The 21,074-nt window shown below is 37.7% G+C and overlaps 1 protein-coding gene across 1 annotated transcript in view; it reads left to right on the forward strand.

The window, feature by feature from the left end:
• Window positions 1–21,074, forward strand: part of xmas (RRM_XMAS2 and SAC3_GANP domain-containing protein xmas) — a 311,404-nt gene that overhangs the window by 165,128 nt on the left and 125,202 nt on the right. Inside the window, exon 10 of the mRNA XM_090380957.1 lies at window positions 13,211–13,411. Within this exon, the coding sequence (XP_090237083.1) occupies window positions 13,211–13,411 (201 nt within the window). The remainder of the gene's footprint in view (window positions 1–13,210; window positions 13,412–21,074) is intronic.

Here is a 21,074-nt window from a genome sequence, read left to right on the forward strand (position 1 = left end):
CAATTAAATTGTACTTTTAACTAAATACATATAATGACTTAGATTACAAACGTAACATAATTAATTAATACATAACTTGATATGGAAGTTATATAAATGGAACTCGTAGATAATACTCGATACTGAAATATATATATATATAGCATTATAACTGTGTTGGGATACAAGTTTAGGGTTATACTTTTGTACTAAATTGAAATTTTATTGAAATTAAATTGAAATCATGACTCAGACCAGAGCAGCAAAGCAAAAGGCTCAAGCTAATGGGAGTGCTGTGGCTCAGGGGAGAACTGACAGGTGCAGTTGCTCTCTGAATCACAGCCTTTTAAAATGCACTGCTTGCATGATGTTTGTGGAGCAATTGGGTAAAGGACATGATATTGCCATGGCGGATGTCTCTGGTGTGTGTGTGTACGATGTAAGGAGTGTAAGGAAATCAGACGGAAATTCAGCATTGTTATGGGCTATATGAGAGCTTGAAGGTTGCTGCCCACATCAACGCCAGAGCTTGCACTTGGTCATCATACAACACAGCGGCAACCCCCAAGGCAGAATGCACTGTTCCCAAAGGAACTAGTAGTTGTTGGTGACTATTGTCAGGGAAATGGGGAACATGCTTTGTAAAAAGGATAGGTGGAACAGGACGAGCGTATGTCTGCCAGGATCAAAGGTTTATGACGTTGTAGAGCGAATATCATCTTTTAAGGGCACAAAAGGTGATATAGTTGTATACATTGGCACTAATGATATTAAGAGTAGGAGACCGGCAGAATTACTTAACAACTACAGGTCACTGTTGAAAAAAAGCCGTGAATTAGGATTGAATTTGAAAGTGTCTGCAATTCTGCCCAGACACAATAGGAGGGAGTATATGATGAGAGCCTTGTCGGTCAATTCAGCCCTGGAAACATTGTGCAAGGCTCGAGGGGTAAAATTTTTTTCAGCCTGTTCTGTACTTGTTAACAGGAGAGTCTGCTTCTACAGGGAGGGGATACACTTAAATAGAAAGGGTGAAAGAATATTTGCTGATGCTGTTGAGGCAGTCTTAGGTGGGCCAGAAAACTGCAAGCTTGGGGAGATACAAGGACAAATAGATTAACAGTAGCCACTGGCAGAGGTGAAAGTGATTCTTGCACTGCTTTTATTGGAATGAGCAGCAGCCTGGAAAACAAGATGCAGGATATTTCAGAGACTGCTGTGAGTCATTGCAGTACAAGTAAACACATGGGTTGTGTTAGGGTAGCTAAGAATAGGAACAGGTGCATGTATACTTGCGTGTACACCAATGCTAGGAGTTTGGTAAATAAATTCGATGAATTTGAGGTATTGCTCAAAACATCAAAGGCAGATATTGTTGGGATATCAGAGACGTGGTGTCACACAGATATAAGGAATGCAGAACTGCAATTTGGGAAGTACAATGTGTACAGGAAGGATAGACAGGATAGGAAGGGAGAAGGGGTTATGCTATTAGTTAAGAAACACATAAAATCCAAGGAAGTGGAGCCAGTCGACATCACTGGACAGTGCAGTGTCGAGCCAGTTTGGTGTGACGTAAGAATTGGAGATAAAAATTGAGAGTAGGAGTGTGCTATAGGCCTAATAACTCTGATGAGTATAATAAGAAACTGTACAGGGAAATGGAGTGGGCCAGTAAATCAGAGAGTCTTATAATGGGCGATTTTAATTTCCCAGATATTGACTGGAATATATGGGTTGGTCACTCACACACTAGCAAGGCCTTTGTGGATTTATTGGATGATTGTTTTCTACATCAGCATGTTCGGGAGGCAACTGGAGGGAGTAATACTCTTGATCTGATTATCAGTAGTGATTCTTCATGCATTAAGACTCTGCAGATAAAGGAACCACTAGGTGGCAGTGATCACAGTGTGGATTACAAGTGGGATCACAAGTGGGATTTACTCAAAGAGGTAAAGGGAAGGGTTTTTGCTTTTGTAAAGGCGATTACGATGGTGGTAGTAGTAGTAGTAGTAGTAGTAGTAGTGGCACATGATGCAAGAAAGCAAGTGTAGGAGCTTATGCAGCATCAGCCAAAAAAAAAAAAAAAAAAATCACACCATTCCCTCCAAATGCCTGTCCAGTTCCTCCTTAAATTTATTTAACCTATCAACTTCCACAACGACAGATGGAAGTTTGTTCCAGCAATTAACCACCCGCTGGCTAAAGGCAAATTTCCGCACATCTATTCTACATCTGTCCTTTCTTAATTTGAACTTATGTCCCCGTAGGTTGGTAATCTGAACAAGTGGAAGGATCCCATCAGAATTCAGCGTGCTCAACCCATTCAAGGCCTTATAGACCTCAATCAGATCACCCCACAGGTGCCTAGTCTCCAGCCACTGCAATTTGCAGAACTTAAGCCTCTCTTGGTAAGAGAATCCCTTCATTCCCCTCACCAATCGTGTTGCTCTTCTCTGTACACGCTCAAGCAAATCTACATCCTTCCTAAAATGAGGCCTCCAGACCTGTATGCGGTACTCAAGGCGTGGCCTGACCATTGCCTTATACAGAGGGACAATCACCTCCTTTTCCCTGCTAGCAAAATTCCTATATATCATTGACAAAACTCCATGACCCGCCCTAGCAGCCTGTCTGCACTGCTCAGAAAACTTCATATCTGACTGCACAATTACTCCCAGGTCTTTTTCATTTTCTACCACCTTAAGTGTAGTACCACACATCATCATCATCATCATCATCATCAGCCATTTTCAATCCACTGCAGGATGAAGGCCTCTCCAGCAACTTTCCAGTTCCTTCTGTTTTGAGCATTGGCCATCCATTTACTACTCAAAAACTCATGAATTTCATCTATCCATCTCCACCTTTGTCTTCCAGGTTTTCTTCTAGCTCCTCTTGGGTACCATTCTGTTATTTTCTTAGTCCATCTGTCATCATGTCTTCGAGCTATGTGTCCTGCCCAAGACCATTTTAGTTCTTTAGTTCTGATAAGAATGTCCTTTACTTGAGTTTGCTGCCTAATCCATGTGTTTCTCTTCTTATCTAACAGTCTGATTCCCAATATAATTCGTTCCATTCTTCGCTGTGTAGTTCTTAGCTTCTCTTCCATTCTTTTGGTGAGTGCCCAAGTTTCACTTCCATAAGTCATGGTGGGGAGTATACATTGATTCATTATTTTACGTTTCAGACAAACTGGGATATTGCTCTTCAGTATGTGACTATATTTCCTGAATGCTATCCATCCAAAATTTATTCTTCTCTTGACTTCCAGCCATTTATCATTATTACAGCTAATAACTTGTCCCAGATAAGTATATGACTCCACCTTTTCAATTACTGCTCCTTCAATAATTATTTCCCTTTCCGTGGCATACTTGTTCATCATTACTTTTGTTTTAGCCATATTCATCTTTAGTCCAAAATCCTTACTAACTCTGCATAACTGATTAAGATTTTCCTCTAATTCTTTGGGATCGTGGCTTATGACCACAATGTCATCTGCAAATCGTAAATGGTTTAGGTACTCTCCGTTCACATTGACTCCTTTCTGCGACCAGTCTAATCTTCTGAAAGCTTCCTCAAGGGCAGCAGTAAACAGCTTCGGAGATATTGTGTCTCCTTGTCGAACTCCTTTCTCGATTTTAAATTTGCTACTGTCTTTGTCTAGTCTAATAAAGGATGTAGCACTCTCATATATTTTCTTCAAAATCATAATATATGGAGTATCTATGCCTTGTCTTTCCAGTGCCCAAAACATTGCCTTATGCTGTATGGAGTCAAATGCCTTTTCATAATCCACAAATGCCAGGCATAATGGTGTTTTATATTCATTTGCTTTCTCCATTAGCTGTGATATTACGTGAAGGTGATCCATAGTTGAGAATCCTGTCCTAAAGCCAGCTTGCTCTTTCGGTTGATTCTCATCAAGTATTCTTTCTAATCTGTTAGTAATGACCCTTGTGAACAACTTGTAGATGTGGGATAACAAGCTAATTGGTCTATAATTTCCAATTTCTGATTTATCTCCTTTCTTATGCAGCAAAACTATGATTGCATTATTCCACTGCTTAGGCGTCACACCTTTTCTAATGCACTTTGTGAAGAGCCTTGCCAGTTTTTGTGTTATGTCTCTTCCTCCCAATTTTAACAACTCTACAGTAACTTCATCTTATCCCGGGGCTTTCTGATTCTTCATTTTCTTCAATGCATGTTCTACCTCATCAGGAAGAATATCGGGTATGTCGTATGTGTTGCTACTTTGCAATCCATCTTCCCCACTGTTGGTATCATTCCCTCGCTCCTTGTATAATTCTCTATAGTAGTCTTCTGCTATTTGAATTATGCCTTCTCTGCTGTTTATAAGTACACCATCGCTATTCTTTAGTTTCAGTATCATTTGTCTTTCTGTATTACTGCTCATGGCTGCTGATTTAAATCCTTTGTTTTCCCTTAATGCTTGTTCTACTTTTCTTGTGTTAAATCTTCTTATGTCCTCTCTGAGTCTCTTTCTAATGGCTTTGCATAACTCAGTATACTGAATTTTCTCCCTGTCAGTGTTTTTCTTGCTCTTCATTTGTCGTCTTTGGTTCATCATGACAAGTGTTTCTTGACTAATTTTTTCTTCTTTGGATTTCTGTTTCCCTATAGGTTTCTTGGGCTTTATCACTTTCAGAAAGTTGTAATATTCCTCATCGATATCTTGGTCCTGAGCAGTCTGCAGAAGCTCAAACTTGTTCTTAAGTTCCAGTACATACTGCTTTTTCTCCTCCTCTGTTATTTCAAAGACCTTTGTATTATTTACTCGAGTCAGTTTTTTCCTTTCCTTTCCTTTCCTACATCTATATCAAGTGTACATCTTACCATTCTGTGATCACTTCCAACATTTACCTTATTCAGGACGGTAACATCATTCACAATATATCTTCTGTTAGTGAGGATGAAGTCGATTTCATTAGTTGTTAATCCATTTGGACTCTTCCATGTCCACTTTCTGTTCACCCTTTTCTTGAAAAAAGTGTTCATTACTGACATTCCTTGAGATTCTGCAAATTCCACAAGTCTTTCACCTCTTTTATTTCTTTCACCAATTCCAAAATTTCCTATAGTTCCTCTTTCTGCGCTGTTTTGCCTTTTTCCAACCTTAGCATTGAAGTCCCCCATAATAATAGTGTAGTGGGTTTTCTGCTCATCTTGAAGACTCTCAATTTCGGTGTACATTTCTTCAACCTCTTCATCATCATGGCTCGATGTTGGTGCATAAATCATTATAATCTTTAGCTTGTACCTCTTAGAAATCTTGAGTATTAGTCTTGACACCCTTGGTGATGTACTTTTGAATTCCAAAATGTTGTTTTTAAAATCTTTATGGACCAGAAACCCAACTCCACCTTCACTCCTTTCACTGTTTCCATTGGTGTACAACAGATTTCCACTTGATAAACTTATAAGTGATTCATTTCTTCTTCTTGTTTCAGCCAAACCGATGATATTCCAATTCACATTTTCTAATTCCTTTTCCAGCTCTAATATCCTGTCTTCACCGATGAGTGATCGTACGTTATAACAGGCCAAGTTCAATTTCCGTGCATGGCAGCCTGGTCGTACCCAGAGATTCTTAGCACCCTCTGCTTCAACTCTGATCCTCTCGCTGCCGTAAGAGGGAGAGTGAAAGCTGCTGGGGACTGAGGGCCATTTGTATTGTTGTGCTCTCATTGCTGGAGGGTTTGGTCTTTTCCTCTTCACGCTGACCAGGCGTCTTGAAGAGAACCACTCTACACGTTCGTTGCCACCTAAGTGACGTAACAGGGCTTACCATCGAGAAGGTGTGCATGAGTGGATTTTAGGGAGGCAGGCCAACCGGACTTCTCCTAAATCTTCTGTAATAGAGAGATATTGGATCCATCAGTGTTTTAGGCTGAGTGTCTGATAACACACAGGATACCTGTTCCCCTCTAAGCCCCACACAGTTGGTACGTTTCTCTGGGGTTACTTCTACCCATATGCAGTACTTTGCATTTGTCAGGGTTGAACTTCAGTTGCCACTTCTTAGCCCATCTGCCCAAATTATCTAGATCCTGTTGCAGTAGCACACTGCCATTACTGTCATTAACAACCCTGCCAACCTTTGTATCATCTGCAAACTTCGACATTAAGCCTGATATACCTTCATCAATATCATTGATAAATATACAAAACAACAGTGGACCTAACACCGAACCCTGTGGGACTCCACTAATAACATTAGTCCACGAAGAGCAGCACCCATTAATTATCACCATCTGTCTACTCCCACTTAACCATCCTTTTATCCATTGTAGCAACTTACCCTTAATACCATTCTGCTCCAATTTATACAGTAATCTTCCATGCGCAACAGTGTCAAAAGCTTTCCTGAAATCCAAGTATATGATATCAAAATTATTTTTTGCATCCAGTTCCTTTGTGACCACATCATGGTCTGAGACAGTATTTAAATTCTATACAGTGGGACCAACTGATGATGTTACCAACAACAAATTCAAAATGGGAAGCATTCAAAGAACTTATCTTGGAAGGTACTAGGCTTTACATACCAACTAAGAAATATTGTTCAAGATTTAGGCCTAAATGTCAGATGAACTAATGAGACATATTGCAGAGAAGAATAATGCACGGAATACATATAAATTAATGGGTGACATGGAAGCCTATGATAGTTATAAGCTGGTCAGTAACCAAGTCACAAAGGAGATTAGGCAGGCAAAGGCAGATTATAAAAAATCCTTCGCAAAGGATGCAAAGAAAAACAGAAGAGTTCTTTAAATATGTAAATTCTAGAAGGAAAGGGATGAATCAGATTGGTCCACTGGATATTGATGTTTCAACAGTTGAGGATCCTGCTCAGGTAGCTAGCAAACTAAATGAATATTTTGCATCGACATTCACACATGAGGAGTTATTCAGCGAGAGGAATGACAGAGGTGTATTCAACTCTGACAGTAAGCTAGATAATCTTGTAATAACTGAGAGTAAAGTGGAGAAGAAATTGTTGAAGATAAACACAAGAAAGGCACTTGGGGTGGATGGGATCTATACAGTTATATTAAAGGAAGTAAGCAAACCCTTAGCCATAATTATGAGAGTTTCCTTGGACTCAGGGGAAGTACCCATAGACTGGAGATGCGCAAATGTGACCCCAATTCACAAAGGAGGATCGAAAGCTGACACAAGTAATTATAGACCTGTGAGTTTAACTTCTGTTCCCGGAAAATTAATGGAGGCACTGGTTAAAGAAGCACTGCAGGATCATCTAGACAAGACTTCAGTTATAGCTCGGACACAGCATGGTTTTGTTAAGGGGAAGTCTTGCCTGACCAATTTGATTGGAGACTATGATGCAGTCACAAAAGAACTGGATGCAGGGAATAACTTTGATATTATATACTTGGATCTTAGAAAGGCTTTTGATACTGTTGCACATGGAAGACTGCTGCACAAATTGGAGCAGTGTGGCATTGGAGGCAAATTGCTGCTATGGATAAAGGGGTGGTTGAGGGGGAGAAGACAGAGAGTGGTAATCAATGGACACTGCTCATCGTGGACTAATGTTATTAGTGGAGTCCCTCAGGGTTCAGTATTGGGTCCTTTATTGTTCTCTGTATTTATAAATGATATTGATGATGATATATCAAGCTTAATGTCCAAGTTTGCAGATGATACAAAGGTTGGAAGGGTTGTTAAGGACACTACTGATGCTATGCTGCTGCAACAGGATCTGGAAAGCTTGAGCAGATGGTCTGAGATGTGGCAAATGAAGTTTAACATTGACACATGTAATGTACTACATATGGGAAACAGCAACCCCAGAACAACGTATCAACTCTGTGGTATTACACTACAGTGGTAGAGAATGAAAAGGATCTTGGGGTAATTGTGCAGAGAGATATGAAGTTCTCTGAGCAGTGCAGACAGGCTGCAAGAGTAGCTGATGGTGTCTTGTCAATGATATACAGGAATTTTTCTAGCAGGAATAAGGAGGTGATTATTCCCTTGTATAAGGCAAAGGTCAGGCCACACCTTGAGTACTGTATACAGATCTGGAGGCCTCATTTCAAGAAGGATATAGAGCTGCTGGAACGAGTACAGAGAAGGGCAACAAGATTGGTGAATTGAACAAAGGGTTGCTCTTACGAAGAAAGGCTTTAGTTTTGCAAATTACAGTGTCTGGAGACTAGGCACCGTCAAGGTGATCTGATAGAGGTGTATAAAGCCTTGAATGGTTTGAGCATGCTCAGTGCTGATGGGATTCTTCCTTTTGCTCAGAATAATCACCTGAGAGGGCATAAATTGAAATTGAGGAAAGACAGATGTAGGTTAGATGTGCGGAAATTTGCCTTTAGCCAGGTGGTAGTTGGTTGGTGGAACAGACTTTCATCCCTTGTTGTGGAAGTTGATAGCCTAAATAAGTTTAAGGCTCAGCTGGACAGGTATTTCGAACGAACAGAGGGTGAAGTGGAAGTTTTTCTCTTCTTTTTTTTTTTTTTTTTTTTTTTTTTTGGCTAATGCTGCATAAGCTTGCTTTCTTTCATCATATGCCTCTACTAATGCTAATGCTAACAGAGTCGCTGCACTCTCTGTTTCATAGACGTACTGTTTCTGCTGCCTTTTCTACAGATACTTCCATGGGCACTGTTTTTCTGAAATTGGCTTCTATAATTCTCGCTCTCTCTTTCAAAACACTCCGAACACATGCTTCCACCAGCCAACATCCATTTACTGTCCAACTTCAAATACGCAGAACCAACTTTTTATCTTCCTTGTTTATTCATTCAGCTGCTGTTTTCTGGAACGACCTTCCTTCACAAGTATTTCCTGAAAATTATAGTCTACAGAAGTTCGTCTAATATCAACAAATATCTTCTTTCGTCTTCTCAACCTCCAACCCAAGCAGGGTACTAAGTGCTATAGGTTCTGATACCTCTCGTGTTTGGGGTTTTCTTAAAAAAAAAAAAAAAAAAAAATCAGTCTGAGTTTAAGAGTGTGAGTTAGCATTGTTACATATTAGTTATTAGTAAACTCATGCACTTTTTTTTAATTTTTGATATCAGTTGCATTTGACCATAGTTTTATATTGTCACATCAGTGTTGTGCTAATTCACCCGATTAATTTTGTTTTCTTTGTGGTGATTACACAATTCAATCTTATAGATAGTTTTTAATGCCCCCATTAAAGAAAGCATATGGACTTTATTTTGGCTGCAAATGAATTGATCATACAAGATGTGGGCTCCCTGTGTAAGCTGCACTTTGCATCCCACTGGTTTGTTAAAAAATAAACTTAAGCTTGTCACTGCCATTGGCTGTTCTCCTATGTAGAGGGAGTTAACCAACCAATTCTATCAGCAGGTTGGAGGATGGAAAGGGGTAATACAAAAAAGAAATAGTAATCAGATATCCTGTCAGTCTTTTGAGTAAGTTAGTTATAGTGACAAACTACCTGTTCTTCCAGAAACTTGTCAATAAAAGGGTTAAACACAGATGACTCAGTGGAAACAATCCTTATTAGCTCTGAAAAGTGAATTAATATGATACCGGTGAGCATTTGGGATGTAGGCTGAAGCAATGAAATTTACTGCAAAAAACACAGCTAATTTGTATTTAATAAATGCTACTCCATCAACAATAGATTTATTTATATTTACAGGAATGATTACTGATATTACTTCAGTTTTGTTTCACTCCATTTTGGACTACAGCTTAATTCCTGTCTTAATCTGGCTTCTCCATTTCAGGATTTTGTTGTTGTTTGCCTATTTCCTGCTATTTTTGTGTATAAGCTATAATCCCTAATTGGTATAATTTCGATTTATTTACTAGGATTATGCAACATCCTTTTTTGCTAAATATATCCATATCACTTGATCTACTTTCTATTCATTTTATTACGCTATGTTCAATACTTTTTATTTATCTATGAACTGTTTTATTTTTGTATATCTTTTTTATATTGGTAAAGTCCTTTTATTCCAATCACATTTCTACGTTATAGATATATTTTCTCTTTTCTAACACTACCCTTATGTATCTCTATACCCTTATTCGTTCAAAATACTATAGAGGTCACTATTTTCATTTCTTCACAGCTCTCTGTTAAGTCCGTTACACTGCTATAAATTGCTTTATCCTGTAGCTAAGTCACTAATGTAGTTATGCTTTAGATAAACTTTTTCTATACTTTTTGCCTTTCTACTTTCTATTTCTATCTTTCTTCCCATTCGTAGAGATATTAGTGTAATATGAGGGTGATACGAACATTCCAACTATTCTCATTCAATTGCTGTTTTCATCTTTATTTAACCATGCCTTTATCCCTTCCCCATCCTCAATTTAATAGCTCTCCCTCTACCATGTGCCTATTTATTTTAATTATTCACTTTTTCCAAAAATCTATGCATTTTTCCCACTCTGAAAACACTTTATTATATTTTTTTAGCCTTATCCTTATTTTTACCTTAATAATTTTCATATCATTGACACTGCATTGGGACTACCTTGTCTATACTGTAAAAGAATGTGCTAATTTTATTCTTTTTGCATTTGGCTTTATTTCCCATTTCTTCTACTGTTATGGACAAGTATAGAAATGCAATTATAAGTCTAACATCAATTTAATACCTCTTTGCATTTTTGCCATCTCTGTATTCGACTTATAACTAAATTTGCCCACCCATATCTGATGACAGCTCTACCACTTTTTATATTTTACTTTATTTTGTTTAATCATTTGGTCTTAATAATTTTACTTTACAGTTCCTTCACCTTTAAATTGGCTATGCAATTCAGCCCATAATATTTCTTAATTCATCATAACTTTTAGGATATTAACATTCTTTTGCCTTTTTCAAATCTACAGTACTTCTTTTTTCTACTTTCCTTACTCTTCTAGTCCTTGGCACTCTGTATAAGTTTCACCTCCATCTATGCAAACTTTATCAATGCTTATATACTTTTTGCATCCTTTACTGCTGCTTTGTGTTTGTTTGTTATTTGGTTTTTAGGAGCATTAGCAACTAAGGCCATATTGCTGCGGGATATGCGGTGGTCATTCCCTGACATTTCCGCATCCTCCGTATTTGGTGGTGACGGGCTCGAACCCCGGTCTAATCAAGAAGCGTGTGCTACGCACTGCTGCTCCTTCCCACCTGTCTACGGAGGCGCCCTGCTTTGTGTATTTTGGTGCATTTATCATACCTTGCTTATTTATTTTTTATTTTTATTTTTTCCATCAACTGTAACTTTGACTTTAAGTTACATTTAATATATATATATATATATATATATATATATATATATATATATATATATATATATAGTGGTGGACAAAAAACTGCGGCATCACCTTAAAAAAAGTAACATTTGTAGGGAAACATATAAGATATAGTTTGATTACAGTCATTTTGTTTGTCTCAAAGCAAAGGTATTGCATCAGACAGTAATTGCAAGATATTGCATCAGATAACACTTCTGTTGCATCAGACAGTAATTGCAAGGTATTGCATCAGCCATTTCTATAAATACGGTGTTGGAAGGGTATACACGCTCATTAGTATCCTGTTTTGATCCATACCTCAGAAATGCTGGCATTACAGTGTTGGACTTGCCCGGCAACAGTCCAGATTTGAATCCTATTGAAAATTGCTGGTACATAATGTCATCTAAAATTGCTCAGAAGAAGCCAACAAGTAAGATTCAGCCGCAGGCGATCATTGTAAGGGTTGCCCAATTTCTTGGTATTTTTCTAAATACCACGAAATTGGGCAACTGTATATCCAGCATTTGATTAACTCTATGCCAGATTGTTGCAAAGGCTGTAATTGCAGCTCAAGGAGGAACAACAAAATATATCAAGGACTTATTTTGCTGATTTACAGTACATGATACTATTACGTTAACTTGTCATTTCAGTTTGTACATGTAAATGCAATAAAATGTATGTTTGGTTGTCATGATTGCCATTTGCATGATTTCTCATATTTCCATTAATTATGCATTTTACTCTTTGGGAAGATATTTATGGCAATTAGGTATATCAGGTGGAGTCTTTTTATTGGATTTCATTCACAGAGATATATATCCCATCTAACAAATGCATTTTGAACATTTCTGCAACCCACAATGCAGCGCAAAACTCATTATTTGCAAAATTCCAAGTGATGCAGTTTTTTGTCTGCCACTGTGTGTGTGTGTGTGTGTGTGTGTGTGTGTGTGTGTGTGTGTGTGTGTGTGTGTGTGTGTGTGTGTGTGTGTAACATTTTATTAGCAGCCTGCACAGGATCATTAACAGTTATGCAATTTATATCTAATAGAGCAGTGTGGTTTGTCCCTTTCCTTCAAGTGTTGATAAAAGCAAAGAATTGTTTTTTACTTTTCACTTCATCCTTAGCCAAAGATGTCTCATAATCTGCCTTAGTATGCTTAACCTAAATAGCAAGTTGATTGCACACTAGTGTGTATATATATATATATATACTTCTGTGTCCTCTGATAATTTCCAATCATTCCATGCATTTCTGTTTTTTATCTGTGAGTAGTCTCATCAATTCATCGGACAGCCATTTAGGTCTAACTTTGAACAGTATCTCTTAGTTATGTTACTTATATTTTGTATACATGCTGGACTTAACTAATGTTTTCATACTTCTTGATCCACTTTAAAATGTTTTTCGTTTGTTCTAATGTTATTTGCTTATTCTTCCAATTTATCATGAGCCTACCTGAAACACACAAATAGAAGTGTTTTTACCTGTCTAAGCTATAAATTACAAAATTTTTATGAAGGTTATTGCATAATCATGGTATTTAAGATGTACAGCAAATTAAAGTGATTTGATTCACTTTAATATATAGCATGTTTGATTACATTTTGATGATTAATGAGCCGGCTAGAAGTAACATTATTTAAATTATAAAAGCTATAATTGGAAATGACCTTCATTAGTTTTACATGCTGTTTGAAATTTCTAAAAAATGTTTGAAATACCTTCAATTAGTTTAACCATTAAATATTCATATATAATTATTTTTGCTTATAATTAAAAAAAAAAGCTGTGTTCACTATGAAACTTAATGATTTCTTAGCTGCTATGGGTCACATAACATTAAATGTAGTTAGTTTATTGCTCAAATAATAAATTATTATTATTATATATATATATATATATTTTTTTTTTTTTTTTTTTTCATCCAGTATCCACTTGAGGAGCTACTTCGCATTTTGGCATTTGAAGATATCAGGGAAGTTGAACAGTTTTGTCACTGGTTAAATTTGAAAACTAATGAAAAATACATTAAACTTGACAGATCAGCATTTGTAATTCCAACGTCATCACCTTTAACAACTAGAGCATACATGTTAATAGAAAGTAAAAGAAAGGTTTCTGTAGGTGAGGTAAGATATATATTTTAATTGTAGCTAGCTTTATTTATCAGTGTTAATTATTAATATAAACCACAGTTAGAATATTATTCCTGAAATTATTAAAGAAATACAGAATATGATTAGGAAATGTGTCAAACCATTTTGTGTGCAATCTACAGGAATTTGAGATAGTACCTTTAATTTTTATTTATTTATTTATTTATTTGATCAGTTCCCGTGTGTATTCCAGAATAGTTATAAGATCTACAAGGATATAGAGAGAGTATTACACAGTATTCAATATGTGCATGTAGAAGAGGTGAAATATATATTATTAAATAAAAAAAATTTAATTTCAAAAAAATTCAAATAGATTAAACATTATAAATAAATGTCTATGATGATGGGAGCAGAACAATTAAGGTAGAAGGATACTGCCAAAGTTTTGCTGGTGGCCATCTGTTTATAAGCCAAAAAGGATGACCCTTCTGTAGGGTCACTGAACTTTCTTAAGTTAAGATTTAGGCTTCCATCTTGATCAGTTCGTGTTTGGAGGAATTTGAATGGATGACAGATTACAAAGCTTGCCTCGTAGCACTGAAGGTGTATGAGTTTTGGGAAACAAGTCATACTGTGTTATTGGACACCTTGAGACATGTCAGGAAAGTGAATTCAGTATGTGCATGTTTAGCTTCAACAGTAATATTATATTTCTATATCAGTTTAATCTAAATTTTAATTGACATAAGTAATCCAACATGCTGATCCTGTTTTCAGCCTAATTGTAGCAGTATCAATCTTTGTAAATGTTGATAAATACAGCCACTCCCTGGCTTATGTAATACTCAACTTTCAGATATTTCATGGAAACGTATTTTGCATCCCGTAGGAATAAATGGAGGTATCATGAAAATATCATAATGTGAACCCAATAACACATTGGTGTCTTTTTTTTTTTTTTTTTTTTTGGGTAATTAGCATTAGCATTAGCATTGGTAGAGGCATTTGATGCAAGAAAGCAAGCTTATGCAGCATCAGCCAAAAAACACCACTTCACCCCTCTGTTCGTTCAAAATACCTGTCCAGCTGAGCCTTAAACTTATTTAGGCTATCAACCTCCACTACAAGGGATGGAAGTCTGTTCCACCAACCAACCACCCGCTGGCTAAAGGCAAATTTCCGCACGTCTATCCTACATCTGTCTTTCGTCAATTTGAATTTATGCCCTCTCAGGTGATTATTCTGAGCTAGAGGAAGAATCCCATCAGCATTGAGCATGCTCAAACCATTCAAGGCTTTATACACCTCTATCAGATTACCTTGCTGGTGCCTAGTCTCCAGACACTGTGATTTGCAAAACTTAAGCCTTTCTTCGTAAGAGCACCCCTTTGTTCCATTCACTAATCTTGTTGCCCTTCTCTGTACTCGTTCCAGCAGCCTACGTCCTTCTTGAAATGAGGCCTCCAGACCTGTATACAGTACTCTAGGTGTGGCCTGACCATTGCCTTATGCAAGGGAATAATCACCTCCTTATCCCTGCTGGAAAAATTCCTGTATATCATTGACAATACTCCATGAGCTATTCTTGCAGCCCGTCTGCACTGCTCAGAGAACTTCATATCTGCCTGCACAACCACCCCCAAGTCCCTTTCATTCTCTACCACTGTCAGTGTAGTACCACAGAGTTGATACGTTGCTCTGGGGTTGCTGTTTCCCATGTATAGTACTTTACATTTGTCAATGTTAAACTTCATTTGCCACCTCTCAGCCCATCTGCTCAACCTTTCCAGATCCTGTTGCAGCAGCACAGTGTCAGTAGTGTCCTTGACAACCCTGCCAACCTTTGTATCGTCTGCAAACTTGGACATTAAGCTTGATATACCATCATCAATATCATTTATAAATACAGAAAACAATAATGGACCCAACACTGAGCCCTGAGGGACTCCACTAATAACATCAGTCCACGATGAGCAGTCTCCATTGATTACCACTGTCTGTCTTCTCCCCCTCAACCACCCCTTTATCCATAGCAGCAATTTGCCTCCAATGTCACACTGCTCCAATTTGTGTAGCAGTCTTCCATGTGCAACAGTATCAAAAGCCTTTCTAAGATCCAAGTATATAATATCAAAGCTATTCCCTGCATCCAGTTCTTTTGTGACTGCATCATAGTATTCAATCAAATTGGTCAGGCAAGACTTCCCCTTAGCAAAGCCATGCTGTGTCCGAGCTATAACTGAAGTCTTGTCTAAATGATCCTGCAGTGCTTCTTTAACCAGTGCCTCCATTAATTTTCCTGGAACAGAAGTTAAGCTCACAGGTCTATAATTACTTGTGTCAGCCTTTGATCCTCCTTTGTGAATTGGGATCACGTTTGCAGATCTCCAGTCTATGGGTACCTCCCCTGAGTCCAAGGAAGCTCTCATAATTATGGCTAAGGGTTTGCTTACTTCTTTTGCTGCCTCCTTTAATATAACTGGATAGATCCCATCCACCCCGGGTGCCTTTCTTGTGTTTATCTTCAACAGTTTCTCCTCCACTTTACTCCCAGTTATTTCAAGATTCTGTAGCTTACTGCTAGAGTTGAATACACCTCTGGCATTCCCCTCGCTGAATAACTCCTCATGTGTGAATGTCAATGCAAAATATTCATTTAGTTTGTTAGCTACCTGAGCAAGATCATCAACAGTTGACCCATCAATATCAAGTGGACCAATCTGATTCATCCCCTTCCTTCTAGAGTTTACATAAGTAAAGAACTCTTTGCTGTTTTTCTTTGCATCCCTTGCCAAGGATTTCTCGTAATCTGCCTTCGCCTGCCTAACCTCCTTTGTAACTTGGTTGCATATCAACTTGTATCTATCATAGGCTTCTGTGTCGTGTGTTAATTTGTAAGTATCCCATGCATTTTTCTTCTCTGCCATATGCCTCATTAATTCATCTGACATCCATTTTGGCCTAAACCTTGAACAATATTTCTTAGTTGGTATGTAAAGCCTAGTAGCTTCCAAGATTAGTTCTTTGAATGCTTCCCATTTTGAATTTGCTGTTGGTAACATCATCAGTTGGTCCCATTGTATAGAATTTAAATACTGTCTCAGTCCATCGTAGTCGCCTTTACGGAAGCAATAACCCTTCCCTTTACCCCTAATGGTAGTTACCTCTTTGAGTAAATCCCACTTCAGCACACTGTGATCACTGCCACCCAGTGGTTCATTTATCTGCAGATTCTTAATGCATGAAGAATCACTACTGATAATCAAATCAAGAGTATTACTCCCTCTAGTTGCCTCCCGAACATGCTGATGTAGAAAACTATCATCCAATAAATCCACAAAAGCCCTGCTAGTGTGTGAGTGACCAGCCCCCAAATTCCAGTCAATATCTGGGAAATTAAAATCCCCCATTATAAGACTCTCTGATTTACTGGCCCACTCTATTTCCCTGTACAGTTTCTTATTAAACTCATCAGAGTCATTAGGCCTATAGCACACTCCTACTCTCAATTTTGATCTCCCAATGCTTATATCACACCAAACTGACTCCACACTGCACTGTCCAGCGATGTCGACTGGCTTCACTTCCTTGGTTTTTATGTGTTTCTTAACTAATAGCATAACCCCTCCCCCCTTCCTATCCTGTCTATCCTTTCTGTAGACATTGTACTTCCCAAATTTCAGTTCTGCATCCCTTATATCTGTGTGACACCACGTCTCTGATATCCCAACAATATCTGCCTTTGATGTTTTGAGCAATACCTCAAATTCATCAAATTTATTTACTAAACTCCTAGCATTGGTGTACACGCAAGTATACCTGCACCTGTTTCTATTCTTAGCTACCCTAACACAACCCATGTGTTTATTTGTACCGCAATGGCTCCCAGCAGTCTCTGAAATATCATGCATCTTGTTTTTCAGGCTCGTGCTCATTCTAATAGAAGCAGTGCAAGAATCTCTTTCACCTCTGCCAGTGGCTACTGTCAATCTATTCGTCTTTGTCTCCCCCCAAGCTAGCAGTTTTCCGACCCACCTAAAACTGCCTCGATAGCATCAGCAAATATTCTTGCACCCTTTCTATTTAAGTGTATCCCATCCCTGTAGAAGCAATCTCTCCTGTTAACAAGTACAGTCCAGGCTGAAAAATTTTCCACCCCTTGAGCCTTGCACAATCTTTCCAGGGCCGAATTGATCGACAAGGCTCTCATTATATACTCCCTCCTATCGTGTCTGGGCAGAATTGTAGACACTTTCAAATTCAACCCTAATTCTCGGCTTTTGTTGAACAGTGACCTGTACTTGTTAAGTAATTCTGCCGGTCTCCTACTCTTGATATCATTAGTGCCAACGTGTACAACTATATCACCTTTTGTGCCCTTAAAAGATGATATTCGCTCTACAACATCATCAACCTTTGCCCATGGCGGACATACCCTGGTCCTGTTCCACCTATCCTTTTTACAAAGCATGTTCCCCGTTTCCCTGAGAATAGAGTCACCAATAACTACTAGTTCCTTCTGGACCAGCGCATTCTGCCTTGGGGGTTGCCTCTGTGTCACGTGATGCCCAAGTGCAAGCTCTGGCGTTGATGTGGGCAGCTGAGAACCTGATGGGCCCCTCAATTTAGTTTCTTCGAGGGCATCCACTCTGTCCTTCAAGCCCTCATATAGGCCCACAAGACCTGACATCGATACACTCCTTGCATCGCACACACACAAAGACATCCCCCATGGCAGTATCATGTCCCGTACCTGATTGCTCTGTAAACATCAAGCAAACAGTGCATTTTATAAGGCTGTGAGTCAGAGGACAACTGCCCCCCTCAGTTCTGCTCTGAGCCACAGCACTTCCATTAGCTTGAGCCTTTTGCTTTGCTGCTCTGGTCTGAGTCATGATTCTATTAATTTATTAATTAATTATAATTAATTATGTTATGTTATTAATTATGTTAAATATAATTAATTATATTACGTTTGTAATATAAGTCGTTATATGTATTTATTTAAAAGTACAATTTAACTGCTAACGAAGTTCAACTAACGCTATCTAGTACGGTATATAACTATCGTATCACAAAGGCAGGAAAGTTACTAACGGTACATCTACGGACACTTAAGTATTAATTAACTAGTTAAGAATTAATTAACTAATTCAATCCAAAACCTTGGAAATTGAAATTTTCGCTATGTAACTAAGCTATTTATCTCTCTAAAAGGTCATTTTTATGATGGAAATTACACTACCCTTTCATTGTTATCATATATTCCATTTTAAGAATCAATTTTGAATGCCTTTGTTGATATTTTTCTAAAGAACATTTCTTGAGGTCACAATGATAAAACAATAAAAACAATTTGCACTTTCTCGTTTATTAGGCTTTTCTGTTAGTGCAATCTATTATAAATGGGTCATAAACTCGATTTTATTGCATTTGCTATAATACCGATAGCTGGAATTTATTTACTAAAGATTTTACGATTATTACGTTATTATTTCGATTATTACGATTATTACGTTATTTGGGATTTTACGTTATTATGTTGTAATAAAAAACATAAATAACTTTTCAGAATCTTCTCTTCATTCCTATTTACTTATTACGATGATGAAGGGAAAGCGATCAACAGAAAGTGCATGTGGTGGCAGTGCTAGGAAACCAAACAAAATTGATTTAGAAATGAAGATGAAAATGATTAAGAAGTACGAAGCAGGACAAGGTTTGTCATCAATTGCATGGAATTAGGTCTTGCTGCTTCAACAGTGAATACTATTTTAAGGGACATTGTGCACATAAAAGAACATGTTAAAGGATCAACACATTTACGATCAATGTTGATCACAAAACAGAATTCAGGTGCTATATCAAAGATGGAAAAGCTATTAGTAATATGGGTGGAAAATCAGATTCAGAAGCAAATGCCCCTGAGTCCAATGGCCATTCGAGCAAAAGCAAGAAGTATTTATGAAGATATTAAGAATAAGTACGACGAACCCCAAGGCAAGTTCATGGCAAGCAAAGGGTGGTTTCATAGATTCAAGCATCATGCTGGTTTCCAAAACAAAGTATGCGTGAAGTCGCCAGTGCCGATTCTGCAGCTGCAGAGAAATTTTGTGATGTGTTGGAAAAAACCCTTTCTAAATCTCCACAGCCCTTAACTTCTCCAGTGGCATACTTATGAGCTGGAGACGTTAATTCTGGCAACGATGCTAGAAAGGCAAAACTTGCTGATTTTATGCCTGTGTCCTTGCTCTTTTTGTAATTTTATAATTTTGAAATATTTGGAATTTTGTAGACTTTTGTAATTTTTCCTGCACATGAGATAAAAAAATTGAATAAATAGTTCTATTTACATGTTCATCGAACATTTCTTTTTTGCTTCAATCACATTCAATAAAATTTGCTTCAATGAAATATGTGAGTGTTGCATAAGCATTTAGAGAAATTCCGACTTACGTAGAGTTCCGCGGTACACAACCCTTACGTAAGTCAGGGAGTGGCTGTATGTGTCTGAGGAGATGGGCAGTAATAGAAATGTATATTGACAATATTAATACATCTCAGTGCACCCTGATGTGGGTCCAATGGAATATTGGACCCATCTCAGGGTCCAACATTCCAAACCTCGGAAATGTGAGAATTGTTGTGGAGCAAAGGACCAAATTATAGATATTATACATATTCAAGTAGTAGGCATCTTTATGAGCAACATAAAGTTGTGTATTAATTACCCCAAGAAGCGAAAGGTATCAAAACCTATAGTACTTAGTACCGTGCATGGGTTAAAGGAGAAGTATGGGGCGGTGCCGGAAACTTTGCTCTAGAGACTAAACATGGGTTTCACCACTTCAAGCCTCCAATAAGCTAAGTTTTGTGTAGCCTTTTGATCTTTGTAACAATAAAATGACTTGGATATGTGAGTATGAATGTGTTTTTGTCTAGGTGGTTTTCCAGGTTCACCATACGCCCTGCTGATGTTATTGGTAGGTTTGTGTTTTTTTGCATTGTTTTTATGCTTAGGCTGCTTAGCGACCTGCCAGCAGAAACAACAGAAAATCACCTGAAAATTCGCTTGCTAGTTCCCATCAATTGCCATAATGAGGAATAAAGAAAAATAATAACAATAAATAAATAGATAGATAGTAAAATATAAATAATAAAACAAATAAAAATCATTAAATTTAAAAATAATAACTATGAGAGAATGATGGGTTGATAAGAGAAGAGAGAAGTTATACTTGGGATTAGTTTAGGGTTGAGAGAAAAAGAGAAAGCAACTCCTGATAAGGAACAAGGGCACATTATGATAGATACTGCTAGAGCTTTGCATGCCACTCTCAAATTATAACACCTCAGATTTGGATATTCTGCTTCACCCTGCTGTTGAAAGAAATTCTGAGAAAAATATTAATATTGCTTTTTAAGGTAAACTATAGATGCAAGCTACTTTTATCTTTGCTGTCCTCAGATCATGATGTTCCTGAATTTCTAAAGCTGTTGACTTTAAATGAAGTAGCATACAAAATCAGTCTTGCTTGGGGTATTTCAAAAGATTCAATTCAAAATTGTTGAAGAAAAAATGGCTTTCTGAGAGAACAGCCGATGGAGAGAATCAAACTGTGACTGATTAAGAGCAAAAAAGAGGACAAATTGCTGTACGTTGTGATCTTCAGGCAATTAGAGATATTCTTGA

Source organism: Mastigoproctus giganteus, chromosome 9, assembly GCF_048544385.1.
Source record: "Mastigoproctus giganteus isolate SK-2022 chromosome 9, ASM4854438v1, whole genome shotgun sequence".
Taxonomy (NCBI): Eukaryota; Metazoa; Arthropoda; class Arachnida; order Uropygi; family Thelyphonidae; genus Mastigoproctus; species Mastigoproctus giganteus.